This window comes from Vipera ursinii, assembly GCF_947247035.1.
Source record: "Vipera ursinii genome assembly, chromosome: 2".
NCBI lineage: Eukaryota > Metazoa > Chordata > Lepidosauria > Squamata > Viperidae > Vipera > Vipera ursinii.
Genome location: NC_139513.1, coordinates 130,126,762 through 130,151,474, shown reverse-complemented (window position 1 = coordinate 130,151,474; position 24,713 = coordinate 130,126,762). Strand labels below are relative to the sequence as shown.

The 24,713-nt window shown below is 40.3% G+C and overlaps 1 protein-coding gene across 1 annotated transcript in view; it reads right to left on the bottom strand.

Annotated features, from left to right (window-relative positions):
* SDK2 (sidekick cell adhesion molecule 2) overlaps positions 1–24,713 on the bottom strand; it is a gene marked incomplete at both ends in the record, with an annotated part of 427,058 nt that overhangs the window by 112,443 nt on the left and 289,902 nt on the right. The window contains one exon of the mRNA XM_083351383.1: positions 1,545–1,651. Coding sequence (XP_083207509.1) covers positions 1,545–1,651 — 107 coding nt within the window. The remainder of the gene's footprint in view (positions 1–1,544; positions 1,652–24,713) is intronic.

Below are 24,713 nucleotides of genomic sequence, written 5' to 3'. Positions count from 1 at the left end.
ATGTGTGGACTTCAACTCCCAGAATTCCCCAGCCAGCCATCATCCCCACATCGTCAATTTGCCCAGGTTGTTATAATGCTAACCTATCCCTTAACCTGCTGATTGTTTCCCACAGCTATTTCAGCCCCTTTATGCTCTCTTAGCCATCCAGCTTCCATGATGACCCTGATGACCCTCAAACCCCCAAAAGCTTTCTTCCTCACAGTAATCTTAAGGGACCAAAGGTCAAATCTACTACGTGAAAATAGAAAAATTCAAGTCTCAGTTTCCATTGAAATTTTGCAATTATGTGCAATCTGAAAGAGCTTTAAAAAGAGAAGCAACACATGAAATAAAAAAAGACATTTGAATGTAATCTCTCAGCATGGAAGAAGCAGACATTGCTTTTGTGATTTGAGGTTGTATGATTTGGCACAGCTATCAAAGGTCAGCTTATTGTTGACAGAGGATTAATAAATTGTGATAAAGCCTGGAAGGTGACTTCTAATATATAGAGGACAGCTATAGAATTTCCTTCCATGATTCCGATATCTAAAATTTTGCAGTTGACTGAGCGATGTCCTTTAAAAGCTCCTCTAATCTCGATCTGAAAAAGGTGAAAGAAGTCCTGGTTTGATGGTGTTCTTTTCATATAGTTCATAACTCACACGTTAAGAAAGAGCTTTTCTGTTAATTTCAGTTTGCCTACTTTTCTCTTCCAGTTGTTGATGCAAATTCCATTTTGCAGGGCTCAATTGAGCCCCCAATAATTTCTTACTTAACTTTGCTTATTAAGGATGATCCAAACTTTGCTTAATTGTTAAAACCGGACTGGCTGTTCTATCAGTGACCAAGGATAAATTCTGGTTGATTTTTTTTAAAAAAATAAGAAATCTTAAAGGTACCATAAAGTACCATGGCCATCTTACCTAATTTATTGTTGAAGTTAGGAAAATTTCCTGACTTTGATGGAGAAGACAATATATAGTGCCGAAAAGGGGCTGCTTGCAGTCAGAAGGAAATCCACAGAAATCTCGTGATTAATTTGGCAAAGCAACTTGGGGTAAGTAAATGCATCTCTAAGCTGTCCAAAGGTTCATAAAATAAAATAACAAAATACATGAATGTAATAATAGAAGGCAAACCCTTAAATAGGGAACACAAATTGCAGTTGAAGAGATCCCTTTATCCTGCATTGTCTTAGGAATGGTTCTTTTGTGTTTTCAGACTCACAGAATCAAAGTCCTTGTTTAACTAATCAACTATAACTTCCTTTGGTATTCTGTGACATGCTCTTCCATACAGCTTTGCCCCTTAGTTAATTTTCTCCTTTTTGCTTGAAGTACTCCATCCACTCTGGAGAGGTCTTCCATAACGTGCACTGCACCTTTTAAGCCTTTTAAAATCCTAATCTCATTATCCCATTTTTAACAAGTGGTCCAAACATTAATTCAGGCAACATGACAATCTTGGCCGCCCTTTTGGCTTGTAAGCTATCTTTTGTTATAGAAGGATGCCTTTTGTATTCCTAAACCATTGGAGGAATAGGACTCATCAGCACTTACATGCCACTTGTACTTCAGTCTGTCTTTGAAGCAGGGCCCCCATGCGATTGCGCACAATGCAGCGGTAGAAGCCGGCATGTGTTCGGTCTAGGGATGTGATCATGTACCTTAATAAAAAGAGAAGAACATGGGAGAGAATGAGAGAAGGGGAGGAAAAAAGGGAGATGATGAACAATGTACTACATACACCAAGAGATACGTAGCCAAGCCAACTATAATCTTACACATCTCAATAAGCTACAGCAACTCTCTTTTGTCTCTGTTGTGACAGCATGGCCTACTTTCCCATACACTTTTATTATTCACTCACCATTTTCACTTATTACAGTTTAATTATAAAAATCATTTAAAATTCTGCTGTTAGAACAAAAAAAAATCACAAAGGGGTCAAAGAATACAGTGTGTAAGATCTGTTGTCATCTGCTGCAAACTTGACTTTTTTTGGACAATTCACATTTCTATTTGGGATAATGCAAGCTTCCTTTGCAATTAAAGGAGGAATGTCGCTTGGAGTTCTGAGCTACTGTAGGATCAACATGTAGAAGACAATTCCATTTTCTACTTCCTGATTCCAGGCAGGGTATGAAACTCTTGAGTAGCTGTCTGAAGGCAGTCTAGGGATGGATGGATGGCGAGGTGGGAGGTGGGAGAAGAAGCAAAAATTTATCCAGGCAAAATTGTGGGTGGGAAAAGTTTGGATATTGGATTCAAGTGATTTTTGATAAGATTACATGATCAACTTGTGTATTTTAGATGAGTTTCTTAATTCGGTGTTGCATGGGTAAGCATAGTTCAGCAGCTGTCTTTACCAACTAGGTTGGTCCATCTTCTCTATCCCTATCCGGAGAAAAAAGAACTACATTTCAGCAATGTATAGAGTATTTGTCACACACTAAGAGGCTTTCTCTGGAAATGTTTCAGACATTTTAATTAAGGTAAAATGTGGCCTCTTGCATCTTGGATGAAGCTAAAGGGATGAATCAGTTTTGTACCAGACTCCCCAATTGCCAGAATATTTCCAGATCCAATTTCAAAGAAGGAACATGTGCTTGGATGCTTTGAGGCTCAACCTCGTGAACCTGCTGATGTGATATCTGTTGACCTGCTACTGAGGCTTGTAACAAGCTTGTGACAAGCAACAGCCAAGAGCCTTTCTAATGGTCCTATACAAGGGAAAAAATAATAGATTCCAGCGGGTGGCTGTCTTTAACAAGGTTTTGTAATCCCCATTTTTGCTACTTTCATTTGGTTTTTAACTACTTTTGTGTTTTATATACCTTTGTATTTATCTTTTCAAACTGGATCACTTGAAAAGGTTCACACTTTGTTGGAAACTGGTGTTGAGTTTTATGCATAGGTCACATGGATGCTGAATCGTATGTTTTACTTTGTAAGCTGTGTTGTACAAATTGCAGTTAGGTTGCAAGGTACCTAATATATAAATTGGACAATATATATTTCCTGGGATAAGAAGATTCTGATCCCTGAGAAAGAAGCTGATCCATTTTCCTTCAGATTGGATTATCCCACAGTATTTACACTGAAGGGGGAGGGAGGGAGGGAGGGAGTTTATAATCTCTTATAATCACTGTACACTGTTACAGGTCTACCTAATATAACATCCCTATATCTGTATACAGTTATCCTAGTATTAATTCAGACTGGGTAACAGAATCATTCTGAAGCAGCTAAACTCTAGGTGAGAAAATGATCTTTCATGTAGAGGTATATTAAACTGACTAGTATTGTCATACTGCTTTGTTGCATCACTCTGAAGTAACTTTATATCAATGGAGAATTATTTGGGGCAATTTTCACCCACCTCTACCTTTGATTTTTTTTCAAATTCAAATACCCTACCAGGCCAATTGCCTGTGTGATCATTCTTTGAATTCTGTGAAATTGTAATGATGAGCTCTACAACTCTTCCCCTCCTTCCCTTACAAGCATTTCTCATCAAAGTAAGAGAAGATGGAAATGTCAAACAAAGAATTTAGGCTTCTTTCTGGAATATCAATGGTAGGAAAGGAATATATAACTTGTTCAAATACTAATGTTACACAAATCGTTTTCTACTAGAAATACTTCTGAACTTCTATTTCCAGCCCCTGAACTTCAGAGTTAGCAAATTCTACTATGTATCGCAATTAAGTATATAAATGAGCAACATGAAAACTTTATTGTCACTTTGAATGTACACCAATCGGCATACATCAAAATGAAATTTCGTTGCATACAGCTCTCAAAGGGTCACCACCTCCGATATATACTCCTTGTTCAGGGCCCGCTCAAATTTCACATTGTCCATTTTAGTGTCTAGGGAGTGAACGATGGCAAACAGGACAGATGGAAATGGGGCTCCATATGGATTAGCCCTCAAATTAGCTTGTATTCTGACAACCTCGCCTTCTTTCCTTTTTCTGATCCTGACTCTTCCACCTTTTCCTTAAAGAGGCCTTGCTTCTTTTCGCCCCTGGAGCACGCTGCTGCCGCCGCCACCAACTCCTCCAAAAGCCTCTCTTCCTCTGGGCCTGCCAACAGCCTCATCCAGTTCCTTCGCTCCATAAGCTCCAGGTCCTCTCCTCCTCTGCCTCCTCTGGAAACAGCCCTGATTTGCAATACAATCCATCACTAGGCCAGCAGTCAGATCTTGCTGCTGGTAGAACAAATTCAAACAGCGCCAACGACTTTTAACGGTCTCACCAACAGTTCCAAAACAACTAGAAACTCGCCAGGCCAGCAAAGATTGTCGGTCGTATGTCGTATATATAGGGACAGTTTTCTAAATAATTGACAGTAGGATGGACAAGATACATATTGCACATAAGAACCCAGAGTTGGAAAACTTGAAGTGTTAAGTCGTGGGCTCTTGGGAGCAGGAATGATGACACGAGGTTGAGTACAAGATAACTCATACTTTTATTCTTGCTGGAAATGTACTGGAACTTGGGCCGCAACCAGCCACAAAATATAGTCTAGCCCCTAGGCGGCAGCCAATAGGTTTGAACCCACTCTTGCCGCCTGGGGCTAACCAATTGCAGGACCGGAGACGGCTTGTCTGGGTTGCTGGAGAGCCGTTAGCTGCTCCAGCAACGCACGTGGTGTAACACCACAAGCCCAATACATAACATGAAGAATTAAGTATGAAAATGTATGAACTTTCTGATGGAAAATTAATAAGGGAAGGGAAACATTGAGAAATAAATTTGGGGCATTTCATGGGGGGCAAACCGGTAAAGAGTCTTCTTGAATTTGTATTTCTAGTTTAAGCCATCTGAAAAGAAAGATCTAGTCTTGAGCAATAATTCATATTATTTCCTTGCAGCAATGAGAGAAATCAGAAGATGGAAACTCAGAGGAAATAAGTCAAAGAATCTACACGGCTCTCAACCCCCACACCCTCAAATTTAATCAAGTGCTGAAAAATGCCAGAGGCTCCTTTGATACAGAGTTTGTTTGTTCTTTTCAATACACAATTTAAATTAAAGTTTAATAATGAGAGGTGATTATCTAATGATTGCCTCGAAGTCTAGAGACGCTTCTCCTCCTCCATGTACGCAGTGCTGCCGTTTGCTTTCAGAAGGCAGTAAAAAATAAATAAATCTTAAACTGTGAATAAGGAGGGCAAATCCCATAATCCAACAGAGCCAGGCAGACTGAGCATCTGCCTTACTGATGTTAGCATGGAGGCTGGCCACATGGCGACTGCACGTTTGGAAGCTTTGAAGTTCAGAAAATCGTGCTTCAAGGCACCAAGGTGACAGCTAATGGTTTAGGTTGCTATGGTCAAGAATATGCAAGAGGCACTTACAGCTGTTGCCTCTCTCCAGAAGTGCCGTTGTTTGAAATGTCACAAATAGCCTGCTAGACCAAGATAATATTTAAAGTAATGGACACATATGCTTTTTTGCTCACGCCATTGTTACTCTTTCCGTTGGGATATAACCACAATTATTCTTCATCAAAGACTGGGTTGCCATGGATCTTCTATACAAGTTCATCATCTCGTTAGTCTTAAGTTCAGCCACAGCCACAAACAGAATGCAAAGATCACATATTTCCTTTCTCATTACCAAGAGAATGGGATATCCTTTCCTGAAGTGATATAAAGAAGAAATCAATTTTGGGAATAAATTACACAAAGAGTAAGCATCGTGGGCAGTATGTTGGCTCCTATGACTGAGCGGAATCGGAAGTCTGCTCTAAGTAAGGACTCTTATTTCTCATCAAGGGGAGTGGGTGGGCAGATAGTCTATAGCAGAGATCTCCAAACTTGGCAACTTTAAGACTTGTGGACTTTTATATTTTCCTCAGTAAGGTTTTGGGAAGTGGTTTGCCATTGCCTTATTTGTAGGGCTGAGAGAGAGCAGCTGGCCCAAGAACACCGAGCTGGCTACTTGCCTGAGGCAGGATTAGAACTCACAGCCTCCTAGTTTCCACCCTGATATCTTTAAAGCACCCTACAAAACTGTCTCCCTCAAAAAAGAAAACCATGCTCTGTTCTTTATTTGTTCTTTCTTTCATGTATTGGAACGAATAGCTATATTTTTAAAAAGTCTTTGTGCTCAAACCAGCCAATTTCTTTTTCTTCTTTCATGAAAGTAAATAGCAACTTCTTGGTTTCTAAGAATATCCACAATTTATTGTTATCTCCAAATCAGTAAATAGCAGTAAATAACTAAATAACCATTTTTTATAAAAAAAATAAAATAAAATGACAGGTTCTGCTTCTACGTTTTAGTCATAATTCACAAATGTACTTCTAATCTTGCACTACAATTTTATTTCTGTATTTTAGATCATTTCTATTCCACCCCAGTCATATAACTCTAGGCTGCTTTCTATACATAAAAAAACATTTTTAAAAAAACTGCAGTAAAATAATACAGCCAAGAAAAATCCAATAGAAGTACCCTTAATATCTTAAGATGCAAAAGTCCAGTGAAATAGTATTTATTTACCGTACTTGATAAAAAGGATTATTTTTAGCTTGGGGGGCAGGGTATACCACCACACTGGTGGAGAAACAGAAAAGGCATATTTTCTGACTCCCCCTCCCCATTTTAGTCAGGTGGAGAGGAGATCAGACAGCATACTTTGCTGATTCAAATTTGTAAGGGAGCCAGATTTTATTTGAAGCAGACAGTCTCCAAGGTAACTAGGACCCAAGCCACAAAGGGTTTTGTAGGTTATAATCAGCTTTTTAAATTATACTAGGAATTTATACTGAACCACTATTCAGCCACTGAAGAGCTATCACCCTGCTCAGTGGGTCTCTGCTGGGGAGCACACAGCCCTCTGCGTTATGAGCCACTTGAAGTTTCTGAATAGTTTTCAGAGCCAGCTCCAAGTGGAGTGCACTGCAGTAGTCTTTACATAACATGATGAAAGAGTGAATGACTTTAGGCTGCAGATCAAGTTCTAAGAATAACACACCAGTTGAAGCTGGGCGAAAGTTCTCATAATCGTAGTTTCCTTCTGCTGCAGAAACTATGATTCCAAGAATTCTCTTGGATCCCAGACTTGTTCCTTCCAGAACAGGGCAATCCCATCTGGAAGAAATATGGCATTTCCAAGGAATCAGACAATTTCTGGAAAAAAACCTGCTCCATCTTTCAAAGTTCAACTTTAGCATATTTCGAACAATCCAGCCCCTGCCAACCTCCAGACTCTTGGATCTCCTGTTAAGGCTAGTATAGGGACAGAAAACTGAACATCATCATTATATTTATGACATCCAGCATCCTAGCCAATGCCGCATTTAAGTAGTTCACAATAAATGCTGTAGAATTGCTTCTCAGATCGTTTTATTAACTCCTCAACTGCTTGCTGGAAATCAACCAGATCCATAAGTTGCCTGAAGTGGATCATCCTAATTGATCTTTCCTTCTTGCAGATATTGGAGGTGTCAATTCATCTGAGAGTGACCAGAAAATGACTGGATCATGACAAAGAAGTGAAAAAAACCCCTTTAATTTCAGACTGTAAACCAACTGTCGAAAGGTAAAAAAACAGATCTACTATTTTGCCACTTGTATACTAAATTGAGCCAGTTTTGCCCTGGGACAAATCCATGGTGGCCATGAACCCTTGGGCTATGTACTCAATCCACTTCCCAGAAATAGAATAGTTGCAATGCTCAGCCACAAGAGCTGAAGGAATCAACCACCATCTCAGGAATGAAATCACAGGACCAAGGAAAGGATATTGCAATACCCCAACACTGTAAGAAGAGAACCTATTAGTCTCTGGTGCAAAAAACTAGGAGTTTCATAGTCCTTTTATGATGAACAAATAAAAGGGCATAAAGTTTCATGAGATGTACTAAAAGTTTATACCAATTTAATAACTTCTGTTAGTTGGAAAAAAATGCTACTAGTCTCCTGATAAATAGCCCAGCAGAATCCCTAGTTCTTTAGGGCACAATTTCAACCATAAGCATTTTCTCCATGAGCTACCTCAGAGACATACTATCTGGTCACTGAAAAGAGTTTCAAGGAAGGTATCATCACCTTCCTTGGGGCTGCTGAAGCACCAAAAGTGGAGGATTATATTTCTGAAAAGATATCACCATGTCTTCACTTATCCCAATCTTGGCAATTTATGCTATGTATACATGTTCATCTGTTACTAGTTATGGATAAGCCAAGATCTTATTATATACAGATCTCATAGCTCACTGGTCTTAGGGTGGGAGCAGCTGGCTAGAAGCAGGGAGGGACACCAAACTGTTGATCCCCTTGCTTATACTAGCAAATTTGCCCATCACTACAGACTCCTGCCCCAGTTCTCAAGCTCCTGCAATACTCCTTCAGCCCCTCCACCCAGACCTTCAGAAAAACCAATCCCCTATTCCCCCTCATCTCCTCAATCCACCATCACTTTACAAATTGAATTGGCTATCTGAATGAAAGTTATTCCAGCTAGGCTTGGTTCATAGGCTCCTACCAAGCAACTTCCCTGGAGTTGTCCCCTCAACAGGACTCAGCACAAGACAAACCCTTGAGTACAATTTCCACTGAAGGGGGAGTCTCTCAATTTCTCCCTCACATTTCCAGAGCTCCAGAACTGATTTCCCACACTCTCATTCCAGGAAGGAGAGACACTTCAAGTCCACTTGCAACTTTCCCCCCCAAGGGTAAAAACATAGTCTCTCCACAAGTCTTAGCACGGCTGTACATCATACGTCTGCAGCAACAGCAGTGTACAGAAACAAAATAAATTCTGTTTGGTATAGTGGAGCTTGTTTCCAAGAACAATGCAATAGATTACTTCGTTAGTCTTGATGCCTTTATTCAATATACTGTCAATGCTTCGGTCAGTCATTCTCCTTATTACTGGAGTTTCAGGATCTAGTTTATCACACAAAACCTTCGGGGATTTGGGGTGAGAGGGGGTCAGGAGGAATATTTTTCAAACTTTTCCCCCCCATCCCTTTGGAAATAGCCTTTTCCTGGAGAGCCAGATAGCGTCTTCTTTTATGTCATTTACAGAGGGCAGATAAAATTAGCAGCATTCTAATTCATAGAATGTTGCTGGGATGGAGAATGCTGTGTGTTTTGTGTGTGCTCCTGAATCAATGGTTTGCCCACTTAATGGTTGCATGTGGTTTTTTTCATCGATTATATAAGAAGATGTAAACCACTGGGAGTCCTTGGGGCAATAAGTAAATAAATAAATACATAAATAAATCTTAACCCAACTTCTGTTCTTATCCCAGGCTAGCTTTACCTTGTATTTTTTACCAGTCTGCTGGAGGAAGCAATAATTTCTTATAGTGGTACTTCTATTTCTTACATGCTGCAAGTAAAAGCTCCAGCAATACTTAATCTTTCCTGTCAATACCATGTTGCCACTGTGAACATGGGTAGAGGAAATATGGCTCAGAAAGCATTCCTGCCCTGCCCTTGGCTCTCTTCTCCTGTCATCGAGAATCCCACGTTAATTGATGAGACTGTTAATCTGCAAATAGCAAATGTTGTGGTCTCTTAAGAACAAAGCAGGACAGGAAAATCAGAGATGAGGACCGGAGACACTGATGAGGAAAGTATACCATTGTCACCCCTAATTCCCTCACCTTTTTTGGGGTGTGATATATGAATTGGGAATTGGGCCAGTTCTAATTCATCAGACTGGCCTAATGTACTATCTACTTCAAAGATAAGCCTGTAGACTGGAACATAGGATGACCTCTATGCCCAGGTCACTATTCTGATTCCAGACATTCTTTGCACAAGTTGATAATGCATTCTCGTTCAGGGTATAAAAGGCCATGGAAGCTTTTGAGAAAGGCACACCAGATACTAGCAACCTGTGTCCCTTTACATTAGAGGAATGGAATTTGTCTGCAATTAGAATAACAAGCTAGGATAGCCATTGGCAGAAGCATATTTCAGGGCACCTTTGACAATATAACAAGCAGATTTTTAAAGCCTGACAAGTGTTGCCTAGAAGTGAAACTGTTTAATGGCTCCTGATAAAGCAAACTGAAGATCTGAAATATTTCCCACCTCCAGTACTGTTCTTCCTTAAGGAAAGAGGAGGGGGAAGCTAAGGAGAAAATAAATCAATCATTTTTTTAAACAAAACAAAACAAAACAAAACAACCCAGCTTGGTTGTCAATATTCCAACTGAGACACAAGAGGAGAATAGAAAAAAAAATATAGTGAATTTATTCACCTTCCTGTGTGAACAAGACATGTATTGTGCTTTAGGATTCTTTAGGAATGCCATGATATCTTGAGGTTTTGGATGTTCTTCAAAATACAAGATAAATTATGCGTCACAACTTTATAGAGCAAAAGAACAAAAGGCTTCAATGTTGGATTTCATGCTTGTTGAGTGACCTTAGTATTTCTGATCTGCATAATAGCCCTTATCTTGCTCCTCCCCCAAAGCCTCAGTGGATTCTCTGCCCTTAAAACATTTTGTAAAGTGACACACATGTATAAATAATTTGTAAAACTATCCTTCACTTCACAAAATATTTAGAAATGGCTCCAAAACAACAAAGCCCCAAAGAGTATGAAGAGGAAGGAAATGGGAAGACTGATAATGAATTTCAGTGTTTTTCTACTAAAATAAGAGTCAGATGTAGTAATGCATCTGCCTTAAAACAAGGCTGGTATCTTTCATTTTCTTTTTTTAATGAATCAATGCTCTCTTTGTGGAATGAAATAACCAGTTTTTTAAAATGCGGCTTTCCTCCTCTTACTTCAAGTTTAGGTGGTCAGTGCTAAGATATAATTTTGCAAGATATAATTTTAAGTTCAATAAGCACTTAAAATGCATCTTGTGCATCTTATTCCATTGGCTCCTTTGTCCTTGGGTGATTGCTGATTATCCAAATCAGATTTCCACAACACGATTACTTCCCTAATGCACAAATATAATCAGGAATTTGTATTGTAGGCCTTTAGGTAAGATGGCAGAAAAGATGAGTAACCATATAAATCTCATAAACAAACATTTCTCTGTCCTGAATTACACCCACTTTCATAATGTTCTTTCCCCTATAGATGAAAGATCCTAAGCAGGCATGGCTTCTGAAATCTGCTCCTGAATTCAATTCCAGAGGCAGGAATTACTGGGTAACAAATTAACATGTCAAGGATAGTGGTCTGGAAGTAAACCAGGTAGTAGGAGCAAATGAGCCAATTGGGAGTCTGAGAAATTCAGCCTTTACTCCAGAGGAGAGGGGAGCAGGGCTTACAAATGAGGGCTTCCTACCTCTGGTAAGTAATCATATTAATGATGGATCAAAGTCCTTGTTATGAGATGCCTGCTGGGAACTTGCATTCATCTCAGAAGATATCCTTAAATTCCCTAGGCTACCAGAAGATAGAATGAGGTCTAAAGGTTCAGGAAGATAAGTTGACAGAAAATAGGAGATGGAATTTTAAAGACAAAGGCATGAAGGAATGAAAATTGCCCATTGAAAGCAAGGCAAAGTTGGTGGGAACCTCTCCCTTCCTTTCTGCATAACTGTTATTGTGCACTCCATTAGCAATGAGTCCTTGAGTGTCAGTGCTGATATTTAAAATGATCTTCACTTGCTTTAAATAAGATGTTTCAATTCCACCAAGCTGTCAGGAGCTCAGGCAAACACCAAGAATAATGGGCAGAGTCTCCTTGTATTGTCCTAGTTAATAAATCAGCAAAAACACAAATACAGACAACAGATAGAGAAGAATTACAGACAGTCTTACCTCTTCTACTATGGCAAGATAGAGACCCTTAGGACAAAGTAGGTATATAAATGGATATGTATGTAAAACGTAAGCTTTAGTATCTGACAAGGGCACAATATATACTGAACATCCCATCTAAACACATTCTCCTAAGTATATTAAAAATAATGGCAAATTTTACTCATCTTCTCTTTCCTATTCCAAATGTATCTTGGATGGCTGATTGCCATTTCTCCCCCCCCACTTTTTTTTAAAAAAAAAATAAGATTATACTATTCTGTATGAGATTTCATAAAGCAGCTGGAGTGGGTGGGAAAGAGAAACACAAGATAGTACTACATCCAATTTTTAGAGCCATCACAAGAAGGCAGAGATTGATTTAGAGAAGTTATCAGGAGCAACAGAATGTATAATTGCACATGTCTTACTTCTTTTTTCTTTCCTTTTCATTATTATTGTTAACCAGTACCCATCTGGACCGAGATGCCCTACGTACAGTCACTCATGCACTCGTTACCTCTCGGATAGATTACTGCAATGCTCTCTACATGGGGCTGCCCTTGAAGACCACCTGGAGGCTTCAGCTGGTGCAGAATGCGGCCGCGCGGGTAGTGATGGGAGCATCCCGATACTCCCATATTACACCCCTCCTGCGTGAGCTGCATTGGCTACCAGTTGTCTTCCGGGCGGGATTTAAGTGCTGGTACTTACCTTTAAAGCCCTACATAGCTTAGGCCCAGGATATTTGCAGGACCATCTGCTGCTGGGGACGACTTCCTATCGCCCAGTGCGCTCACACAGAGAGGGTCTCCTCAGGGTGCCATCGGCTAGACAATGTCAGCTGGCGACCCCCAGGGGGAGGGCCTTCTCTGTGGTAGCACCAGCCCTTTGGAACCAACTCCCCCTTGAGCTTCGGATGGCCCCGGACCTCCGGTCCTTTCGCCGCAACCTCAAAACTTTCTTCTTCCATTAGGCTGACCTGGATTGATGATGGGTTTTTAAATATGTTTTAATTTTTAACTGTGTAGTTAATTTATTTTGGGGCTGTTATTTAATTCTTTTTTAATTTTGGTATTGTTTTTTATTGTTGTTAGCTGTCCTGAGTCCTTCGGGAGATAGGGCGGCATTTTTGTTGTTAGTTGCGAAGTCGTGTCCGACCCATCGCGACCCTATGGACAATGTTCCTCCAGGCCTTCCTGTCCTCTACCATCTTCTGGAGTCCATCTAAGCTCACGCCTATTGCTTCAGTGACTCCATCCAGCCACCTCATTCTCTGTCGTCCCCTTCTTCTATTGCCCTCAATCTTTCCCAGCATTAGGCTCTTCTCCAGTGAGTCCTTCCTTCTCATTAGGTGGCCAAAGTATTTGAGTTTTAGCTTCAGGATCTGGCCTTCTAAAGAGCAGTCAGGGTTGATCTCCTCTAGGACTGACCGGTTTGATCGCCTTGCAGTCCAAGGGACTCGCAGGAGTCTTCTCCAGCACCATAGTTCAAAGGCTTCAATTCTTTGGCGCTCAGCCTTTCTTATGGTCCAGCTTTCACTGCCATACATTGCAACTGGGAAGACCATAGCCTTGACTATACGCACTTTTGTTGACAGGGTGATGTCTCTGCTTTTTAGTGTGCTGTCTAGATTTGCCATGGCTATCCTCCCAAGGAGCAAGCGTCTTTTAATTTCTTGGCTACAGTCCCCATCTGCAGTGATCTTGGAGCCCAGGAAAATAAAATCTGTCACTACCTCCATTTCCTCCCCATCTATTTGCCAGGAATTGAGAGGGCCGGATGCCATGATCTTGGTTTTCTTAATGTTAAGTTTCAACCCAACTTTTGCACTCTCCTTCTTCACCCGCAACACGAGGCTCTTTAGTTCTTCTTCACTTTCTGCCATTAGAGTGGTATCATCTGCATATCTTAGGTTGTTGATGTTTCTTCCGGCAATCTTAATTCCAACTTTTGATTCATCTAGCCCTGCATTTCTCATGATGTGCTCTGCATATAAGTTAAATAGGCAAGGCGACAGTATACAGCCTTGCTGGACTCCTTTCCCAATTTTGAACCAGTCAGTGGTTCCGTGTCCAGTTCTCACTGTTGCTTCTTGGCCCGCATATAGGTTTCTCAAGAGACAAATAAGATGGTCTGGTATGCCCATCTCTTTAAGGACTTGCCAGAGTTTGTTATGATCCACACAATCAAAGGCTTTAGCATAGTCAATGAAGCATAAGTAGATGTTTTTCTGGAACTCTCTAGCTTTCTCCATGATCCAGCGTATGTTAGCAATTTGATCTCTAGTTCCTCTGCCTCTTCGAAATCCTGCCTGTACTTCTGGTAGTTCTCGATCCACATACTGCTGGAGTCTAGCTTGTATAATTTTAAGCATAACTTTACTAGCATGAGAAATGAGTGCAATGGTGCGATAGTTTGAACATTCTTTGGCACTGCCTTTCTTTGGAATTGGAATGTAAACTGATCTTTTCCAATCCTGTGGCCACTGTTGAGTTTTCCAAATTTGCTGGCAAATTGAGTGTAGCACTTTTACTGCATCATCTTTTAAGATTTTGAATAGCTCAGCTGGAATACTGTCACCTCCACTAGCTTTGTTGTTGCTCAGCTTTTCTAAGGCCCACTTCACTTCACATTCTAGGATGTCTGGCTCGAGGTCAGTGACCACCTCATTATGATTATCAGGGACGTTAAGCTCATTCTTGTATAGTTCTTCTGTGTAATTTTGCCACCTCTTCTTAATCTCTTCTGCCTCTGTTAGGTCCCTGCCATTTTGGTCCTTTATCATGCCCATTTTTGCATGAAACGTTCCTTTCATCTCTCCAATTTTCTTGAAAAGATCTCTGGTCCTCCCTATTCTATTGTTTTCTTCTATTTCTTTGCATTGTTCATTTAAGAAAGCATTCTTATCTCTTCTAGCTATTCTTTGGAATTCTGCATTTAATTGGGCGTATCTTTCTTTTTCTCCCTTGCCTTTCGCTTCCCTCCTTTCCTCAGCTATTTGCAAAGCTTTCTCAGACAGCCATTTTGCTTTCTTGCATTTCTTTTTCTTTGGGATGGTTTTGGTTGCTACCTGTTGTACAATGTTGCGAACCTCTGTCCATAGTTCTTCAGGCACTCTGTCTATCAGATCTAATTCCTTAAATCTATTTGTCACCTCTACTGTATATTCAACAGGGATATGATTTAATTCATACCTGACTGGCCTAGCGCTTTTCCCTACTTTCTTTAATTTAAGCCTAAACTTTGCAACAAGAAGCTCATGGTCTGATCCACAGTCAGCTCCTGGTCTTGTTTTTACTGACTGTATAGAGCTTCTCCATCTTTGGCTGCAGAGCACATAGTCAATCTGATTTCTGTGTTGACCGTCTGGTGATGTCCATGTGTAGAGCCGTCTCTTGGGTTGTTGGAAAAGAGTGTTTGCTATCACCATAGTATTCTCTTGACAAAATTCTATCAGCCTGTGCCCTGCTTCATTTTGTACTCCAAGGCCAAACTTGCCTGTTATTCCCGTTATCTTTTGGCTTCCTACTTTAGCATTCTAATCCCCCATGATGATAAGGACATCATTTTTGGGTGTTAGTTCTATAAGGTGCTGTAGGGCTTCATAGAACCGGTCAATTTCATCCTCTTCAGCACCGGTGGTTGGGGCATAGACTTGGACTACTGTGATATTGAATGGTTTGCCTTGGATTCGAACTGAGATCATTCTGTCATTTTGAGGATTGTATCCCAGTATTGCTTTTCCTACTTTTTTATTGACTATGAAGGCTACTCCATTTCTTCTGAGGGATTCTTGCCCGCAGTAGTATACCTGATGGTCATCTGAATTAAATTCACCCATTCCTGTCCATTTTAGTTCGCTGATACCTAAGATGTCGATGTTTAGTCTTGTCATCTCTTGTTTGACCACGTCCAGCTTTCCTTGATTCATGGATCTTACATTCCAGGTTCCTATGGAGAAAAAATCTTTACAGCATCGGACTTTCCTTTCACCACCAGACATATCCACAGCTGAGCGTCCTTTCGGCTTTGGCCCAGTCGCTTCATTCTTTCTGGCGCTACTAGTACTAGCCCTCTGCTCTTCCCCAGTAGCATATTGGACGCCTTCTGACCTGAGGGGCTCATCTTCCAGCGTCATATCGTTTTGCCTTTTGGTACTGTCCATAGGGTTTTCATGGCAAAGATACTGGAGTGGTTTGCCATTTCCTTCTCCAGTGGATCACGTTTTGTCAGAACTCTCTGCTATGACCTTTCCGTCTTGGGTGGCCCTGCACGGCATAGCTCATAGCTTCATTGAATTACGCAAGCCCCTTCGCCACGACAAGGCAGTAATCCATGAAGGGGTAGGGCGGCATATAAGTCCCAAAAATAAATACCGGTAAATAAAATAAATTATTTTGTTATAAATCTTGATACATTATGTTGGTTCAATACACTAATGTTTGTATAATATTAATTGGAGATTATTAGAATTTTATTATTTAGAAAACTTAAGAGTGTTCAGAATAGGGAAGAGAAAAAAGTGTTCTACCCATATTAATTACATTTTACAATATCAATGTTACAAGCATAAAATTATTTGACCTTTTCATCCATAGTTATAGCTGTGCTTGTAAGTTTACAAACCCCTTGAGGAGCATTTTATAAGTAAACATGAGGAATCAGAGAAAATATGTTTTTTAAAATTTATAGTGTGATTCAGATTAAAGCATTAGGCATTGCATAATAGCAAAATCATTAAACAAACCATAGCAAATAAATAACCTGGCTATTCTTGTGGCCAAAGTAGAGGAAGGGATTGAAATCCAGAGATTTCTTAGGTCAGCTTCATTTCCAGCCAATTTATACATGGGAGACAAATAGCTGAAGGCTAATACAGGTACTATATTCCTCGACTTATAACCATTCATTTAGTGACCATTTAAAGAAACGTTAGCACTGAAAAAAGTGACTTATGACTGTTTTTCACACCTACAACCGTTGCAGCATCACCATAGTCACGTGATCAAACTTTGGTTGCTTGGCAACTGGCTCATATTTATGATGGTTGCAGTGTCCCAGGGTCATGTGACCCCCTTTTACGACCTTCAGATAAGCAAAGTGAATGGGGAAGCCAGATTCACTTGACAACTGTGTTAACAACTGCAGTGATTTGCTTAACAATTGTGGCAAGAAATATTGTAAAATGGGGCAAAACTCACTTAACAACCGTCTCACTTAGCCACAGAATTTTTGGGCTCAACTGTGATTGTAAGTCGAGGACTACCTATATGCCGAATGGTCCTTAGTTGAGGAAATGGAATTTAACAGAGGTATTAAAGGAAAGTGGTTGTGTAACGTTAGAATCCTTGATTTTAAAGGAACAGTATAACCAAACACTTATTTTGGACCTCAAGAAAATAGATATTAATACTGAACAAAGATAAGTAGGATTTCAGGGCAGGAGAGGGAATTTGTAAAAAGGGTTGGTACTCCTAAAGAAGGTGATCAACAATTACAAACAAATCCAATGAGAAGGGGGAAAAAGACAACATAAGAAGCCAATGTGATACACAAAAAGCTTAGTGAAGATATTAAAATAGAAAAGGGCATATACAAGAAATGGGGGAAGAAAAAATAGCCCACAAAGAAAGAGAACAGACGGGTAGCCTGGACCTCTCAGGACACAGAATGCTTAGAATGAACTGAGCTAGGTGAAGAATGCTAAAAAGGGCTTCTTTGTATATGGTGAAAGAAAAAAACAAACCTGCAGAGTTGTTCAGTGAAGAAGACAAAATGTTAACAAGTAACAAGGGAAGGAGGGCTTCTGCAATAAAAGGTATGTATTCCACAGTAAAATTGCGAAGGGCTGCCTGAAGCTAATACAAACAGGCAGGTCAGGGGATACATCTTTACCAGGACTTAGATGTCTTGCAAAGGGTGGGAAGAAAATGACACATTGAGCATTGTGGCATCATAACACAAGCTATTGACTCTCCTGGATGCTTCCCCAGATACCTCTCCAGATGTCAGTTCAGAGGAGGATGAACCAGTTCCAGACGTATCAGGAGGGGATTTGGTCAAGCAGCTGTCTGAGAGTGATTTGGCTGAAGCACAGCTGCAGCAGGACAGCCCTGAGGCTTCAGGTGGGGAAAACACACAGCTGCAACCAGACAGCAATGAGGAAGAGGAACTGCCTTCTGCATCTGATCCAAGAATACATAGGGAAGAGAAAAGGCAGGAGCAGTGAAGGTCAGCCCAATTACCTGTGAGGAGACAGCCTCGCCCCTCTTGATGGGCTGCACCAGAAGCTGGCTATTTAGCAAGATGGAGACGATGCTGGGAACATGTTCATTTCCTTGATGTGTGTCCTTGCCTTAAACTTTGGATCTTGTCTCTTCAGCTGTGGCCTTGGCCTGCCTTGCTTTGCGGCCTTGTCTTTTTCCTGTGGATTTACCTTTGTCTTGGAACTTGCCTTTGCCTTGTCTTGTGGGCTTGCCTTTGCCTTGGGAACTTGCTTTTGCCTAGTGGACTGGACTCACCTTTGCCTTGAGGACTAGTGTTGGCTTTATTTGAGTAGCCTGGGGAACTCATTGGGGTTGAGCTGGTGTGGGCACAAGGAATTGCTGGAGAATACCAATTCAGGCTTGGAAGACTTAATAGAGACTCCTTACACCTATTTTGTGTGTGTGTGTGTGTGTGTGTGTGTGTGTGTATGTCTGCTTGATGGGACAGCACAGCTATACCTTTATTGGCATGATAATGTGGTATGCAAATGCATACATGCAAGGGCAGAGTTTGAATTGCAATGCTAGTTTTATCATTCGGCTGCTCCAGTATCACATGGACTGTATCTCAGGATGCTGAAAAAATTGGTGGTCAGGCTGAATTGTTGGATGCTATTTTTGAGAAATCTAGGAAACGGGTGAAACGTTGGATGATTGGAAGACAGCAAATGGGATTCTTGATCTTCCAAAGGAGAAAAGTAATTCTAGCCAACTACAAATCAGTCCATCTGATCTTGATAGTGGGAAGCCTGGTTTATAAGTGCCCTGAAAACATTATGGTAATCATCAATTGTCGGCAATCGACTTGTGTAATCTTATATTTTTGCAATCAAGTAATTTCCTTAATAGATTGTGGGAATGCTGTACCTATAACTTGACTGCAGCAAAAGACTGAGAAAGTACCTCATGACATGCTAATTAGCAAGTTAGTTAATTGTGGACTGAATGACATGAGAATGACTTTGGGCAAATGAGGCTCTCTCAGCCCAACCCAGTTTACTGGGTTGTTGTTCTGGGGAAAATAGGAGGGGGAAGGTATGTTGGATATGTTTGCCACCTTGAGGTATTTGTAAAAATAATAAAGGCGGGATACAAATAAACTGGAATACTAGCCAAGTTCTTAAACTTGTAACGGGACTCCAATGCAGAGGTACAGAATAGTGCATACCTGGGTTGAATGTACAAGTGGGCTGAATAGCACTTGTATAAAAGATATTAGAATTGTAGTGCAAACAGAATATGAGACAGCAATGCACTATGGATGAAAAGAAGGCAAATGGAGTTGTACGCTACATTGCTTACATCAACAGAACTATAATTTCAAATCAGGGAAAGTAATCATTCCATTATTTTCTGCTTTGGTCAGGTCCCATATTTCAAAAAGAATTCTGATTACCGTGCCCAGTTTTGGCCACGCTTTCAGAAGGATTCAGAGAAATTGGAACACAATGAAGAATGCAAGGGGATTAGAAATTAAGTTGTACAAAGAGAGACTGAAAGAGCTGGGTAGACTTGAAAAAGGATGCTTGCGGGTAGGGTGAGGGTGAGGAGGGGGGTTATGATAGCATTCTTCAAATACCTAAAAGGATGTCATACTGAAGAAGGTCAGGACCCGTTCTCTCTCATTTCAGAGTGCAGGACACAAATAATGGATTTAAGTTACAGGAAGGCAGATTTCAATTGAATGTCAGGAAAGGCTTCCTAGCAATAAGAGCTATTCAACAGTAAAACCAATTACCCAGGGAGGTAAGATAGGTACCCCTTCATAGAGTATGTTCAATTGAAGGCTTAACAGCCATCTGCCTGCTTTTATTTGGATTCTTGCTAACCACAATTCTGTGGGGCAGAAATCGAACATTGAGTTACAAGTCCACCATTTTTAGAATGCTGTGGTTTTGTATTATCAGATTAATTCTGAGAACTCGGAAAGTTACAAAAGATGCTAGATAAATTCTGCAAATTTGGGCTTGTAGGTTTCCATAACAAGTTTGAGAATTTCCAAAAGCCTGTCTCAGGAAGAGATGATTTATAAATTTTACAGTTGTCTTCTTTCTTGGATTAAAGCTTGAAAACTTAGGTGAGTTCAAATTAATACATTTTGGGGCCCCAAATATATATTCTATTCCTTGCTTTTGCAAAATTATCACAGCTGGGTTGAAATAGGCTCACACTGAACCCCAGAAAAACGGAATAGAGGTAGCCCTCAACATACGGCTAAAATTGAGCCCAAAATTTCCATTGCTAATCAAGACAGTGTTTAAGTGAGTTGAACTCCATTTTACCACCATTCTTGCCAAAGTTGTTAAGTGAATCACTGCAGTTGTTAAGTTCGTAACATAGTTGTTAAGTGTTACTTCCACACTGACTTTGCTTGTCAGAAGATGACAGCTGGTAATCCCATGACCCCAGGACATTGCAACCATCATAAATACATGCCAGTTGCCAAGCATCTGAATTTTGATCACTTGACCGTGGGGATGCTGCAATGGTTGTGTGAAAAATGGTCATAAGTCACATTTTTCGGTGCTGTTGTAACTTTGAATGGTCACTAAATGAACTGTTGTAAGTTAAGGACTACTTGTAGTTGTTTATTCCAAAACTGCCTGGCTCCTTACAAGCTCATCTGCAGTTCTGGAGGGGTGGAAGACACCCTGAAAGAACAGGTGCACAATGTGACTGTTCTCCTACCAATGCTCACAGGTTTTATTGGAGTAACAAGTGGAAGCTCTTTGTTCTGAACCAGCCTGCTACCGGCCTTGCAATAAGGCAAACCCCTGTTCAAACAGTAGAGACTGGAGAGCGTCTGAGGCTGAAAAGCGTCTGCCAAGATTTATTACACAAACAACAGAACAAGAAACAAAACACTGGAACTTGAATCCTCAAACGGAAGGGTTGCTTTCAGCAACCAGCCCTTCCCCAAACACTCCTTTTATTTAGAGTTCAGGGCGTGGTCTCCCTGTGCCTCCTCCCGAGGAGTCCCACAGCCTTTCTCTGTTTGTTCCTGCTCGACTGCCTCCTGCGTCGGGCGTCCTTGAACAGGGCCAGCTGTGGGTCATCATCCTCCGCACTATCGGGCTCACGCAGCTGAGAAGAGGGCCCCGGCTGGGGGCTCTGCGAAGCCTCCAAGCCATCATCAGCCAGTTCGTCTTCCACACCCTCCTCCTCCCCCTCATCTGAGTCATCCGAGACATCTGAGCCGGCTGCCGGACCCACAGGCTGGCCCTGAGTCACAACACTCTTCTCTTCCATTTTGTCCAGGTCCAGGCTGAGTATTAAGGACTTTTTTTAGAGATATAATCAGTGACAGAATTAGACAATTATACTATGATTCTTGGTGGTCCATCTCCTTCCTTTGAGTAATCCAATTTACTCTGAGTATCAGAAAAGGATAAGTGGAGAGTTCTAGAGCAGAAGATCACCATCAGGCTACTGTAATACTGGCTCCAGATTATGTTGCCATATTATACCAATTCTATTGTATTCTTTTTGGTGTGGGATAGGAATAGAATTAGTTTGCTTCTCTATGCATTATTCTAGAGTTGGTGGCATAGCTTTTGGTTTATATAAATTGAGTTTACAGTAAAGCAATGGAGTGGGCTTTGCAAGGGCATATGTACAGGAATGAAAGAATTACATGAAAGTAAAAAAATATAAAGAAATGCCAAACTTTTGGGACAGGATATGCCTATGCATGAAGATCAAAAGGAAAACTTAACAAAGGCTAATTTAATATCATACACAGGCCTTTACTCCAATAGCAGGTTTTGAAATGTCAATTACACTAGATTCAATTGATAATGAAAAATCCATTTAATTCATTGTACTTCAAGGATGTTAAATTCTGATTTTTTACTCCATACTCTTTATGATGTCTGGAGACCCAACATCTCTGAGGTCATCAGGTTGGAGAAAAGTGATCTAGCTTCAAGTTGTTGAATTCTGATTTTCTACTCCAAGATTGATTAAAAACAATATAATGAATTTATTTCTTTTCTGTAGGATTTACTCAAAGGGGAAGTTAGATCTTAGATGCCAGGAATCTACGGAAATAGAGGAGCAGAAGTTTTGTTGAGCCCTTAAATTAAAAAATATGTTTTTTTTCAATTTTTTTAAAAAATTATAATCTAAATTTAAAAATGAGAGAAAGAAGTACTAATGGTTACCTATACTTTGTGATCTTATTCCTGGATTTCTATATTTCATTTACATGGGGCTACCCTTGAAGATTATCTAGAAGCTTTAATCAGTGCAAACGTAGCAAATTGTACGCTTATGGGACAGTTTGGTTATTGCCATGTAATACTGCTATTGGCTGCTGGTATGTTGCCAAGGGCAATCCAAGTTGCTAGTAGCTACTTTTACGGGTACTTCTCCACTTATGACCACAATTGGGTCCATTATCTCAGTCATTGAGTGAAGTAATCATTAAGCAAAATGCCATGTGACTGCTCAATGACTGCAATCCTGGCCCTCCCACTTGTAGTTGTTAAACAACCATGCAGATTGTTAAGCAGAGTGCCAGAGAGAACTGTCAAGTGCTATCGTTCTGGAGGGCTCCGGTGGAGAGGTGAAAATGTTGGTGGACCTCAAATCTGGCAAAGACGCTAGCAAGTGCTTTTGTTCTGAAAGACTTTCCCAGAGGAAAAAAATGCTAACTCCAATGTTCTGTGCCTTTAAGAACACTGGTATTTAGAGGGGGAAATGCTAGCAAATGCCACAGTTCTGGAAGGCTAATGTTTTCCCCAGATTTGAGATCCGTTCCTCCAGTGCATGACAGTATGAATGGGATTGGAAATCCCTTGGCGTGCTGGAGGAATGGATTTCAATTCCAACATCTCCTCTGCTTGCAACCTTTCCTGCCAGCTTCCCCACTGACTTTCTGGGGATGCCAGCAGAAGATTGTAAATGGCATTCGGAACTTCAGGCAGGCTGCCAAGTGCCCAAAATGAGGTCATGTGATGGGTGGGGTCAGCACTACATTTTAGGATGGCTGTAAAGCATCGGTTTTGAGGCCATCATGACTATGAACAGTCATTAAATGACCAGTCGTAGGTTGAGGACTATCTGGCTTATATGGCTCAGTACCTTGACATACAGGTAGTCCTCAATTTACAACCACAATTGAGCCTAGAACTGATGTTGCTAAGTAAGAAATTTGTTAAGTGAATCACTGCAGTTGTTAAATTAGTAACATGGCTGTTAAGTGAATTTGGCTTCCCCATTGATTTTGATGGTCAGAAGGCCACAAAAGGGGATCACATGACCCCGGGACACTACAACTATCATAAATATGAACCAGCTGTCAAGTTGTCAAGCATCTGAATATAAATCACATGCCCATGAGGATGCTGCAACAGTCATGTGTGTGAAAAATAGTTGTAAGTCTCTTTTTTAGTGGTGTTGTAACTTCGAATGGTCACTAAATGAACTGTTGTAAGTCGAGGACTCCCTGTATTTTGCCCTATCTGAAAGAACAGGGAACACTTTCAGAATACCCCAATAGGCGAGGTGTGCAGGAAGTGTTATGGCTGCCAGCATTTTCTCACCTCTTCTCCTTTGGACGTTTGTCCCCTAAAATAAGATTATCCCCCACTGTACTGGGTTTCTGAAGGCTTGTAAAGATCTGGTTCTTCCAGAAATCCCTTAGAGATGGATCGTTATTGGTGTTGGATGTTAATTTTCTCAAAGTAAACTGCTACTGATATATTGAACACATTATTAATTGCATTGGTAATTTGTTACTGTTTCTCTGGTATAATCTGCTCTGAGCCATTAGACTGAAGTGGGATAGAAATCTTATACCTGGATAAAGAAAGAAAAATATGAACCAGACTTTTAGAGGGAAATTCAGTAAACCTGGTTTAAGTCGGAATAATTAAACTATAAAAAAACAACTGAACTAGATAGTTACTGAACAAGTTGAACCTCTCTTATATTCTTCTGTCTTTTTCCACATTTATACTCTAGGAAATTCTAGTAAAGTAAGTCTTTTAAGTACTACCTATCAACCTTGATTGACACCAATCTTTATTATTTTCAAGGTAAACAAGAGACCAAGATTTTCTAATACACATATAGATGCTTCAGATAAAATACTACTAAGTTGTTTTACAGAAATCAATAAAGAGACAAAGCAGGTTTGGTTAAAATATGTGGGGGGTGCAGTCCCTCCTATTTACATGGTGCAGAATAATGAAATGCCAAGTGCCTTTGCTAAGCATCTTCTTAAACAGCTTGTTTATATGTGTGTGTGTGTAAATTTTTTTTAGATTGCTAACAAAGAATTAAAGGGATTGTTTTTTAGATTGTTAGCAATCTAAAAAAAATTACACAAATGTGAGCTGTCACTGTTGTGACTAGTGCCTGTCGATGGCCTTCGGTTAGGCTGAAACAGGAAATAAAGATTTGTCCCATGTTTGGGGCCTAGCAAGGTAATCTAAATAGTTAACAAGCATATAATTAATATATATATATATATATATATATATATATATATATATATATATATATATATATATATATATATATATATATATATATATATGTTACACACACACACACACACACACACACACACACACACACACACACTTGTACACATGCACATTTAGAGTACCCAACAAATCTAGACATGGTTAAAAGATGTCCTTGGCATCCAGCAGCGGGGGTTCAATCAATACGTTTTTAACCATCCCCTTGGTGTTTAATCAGT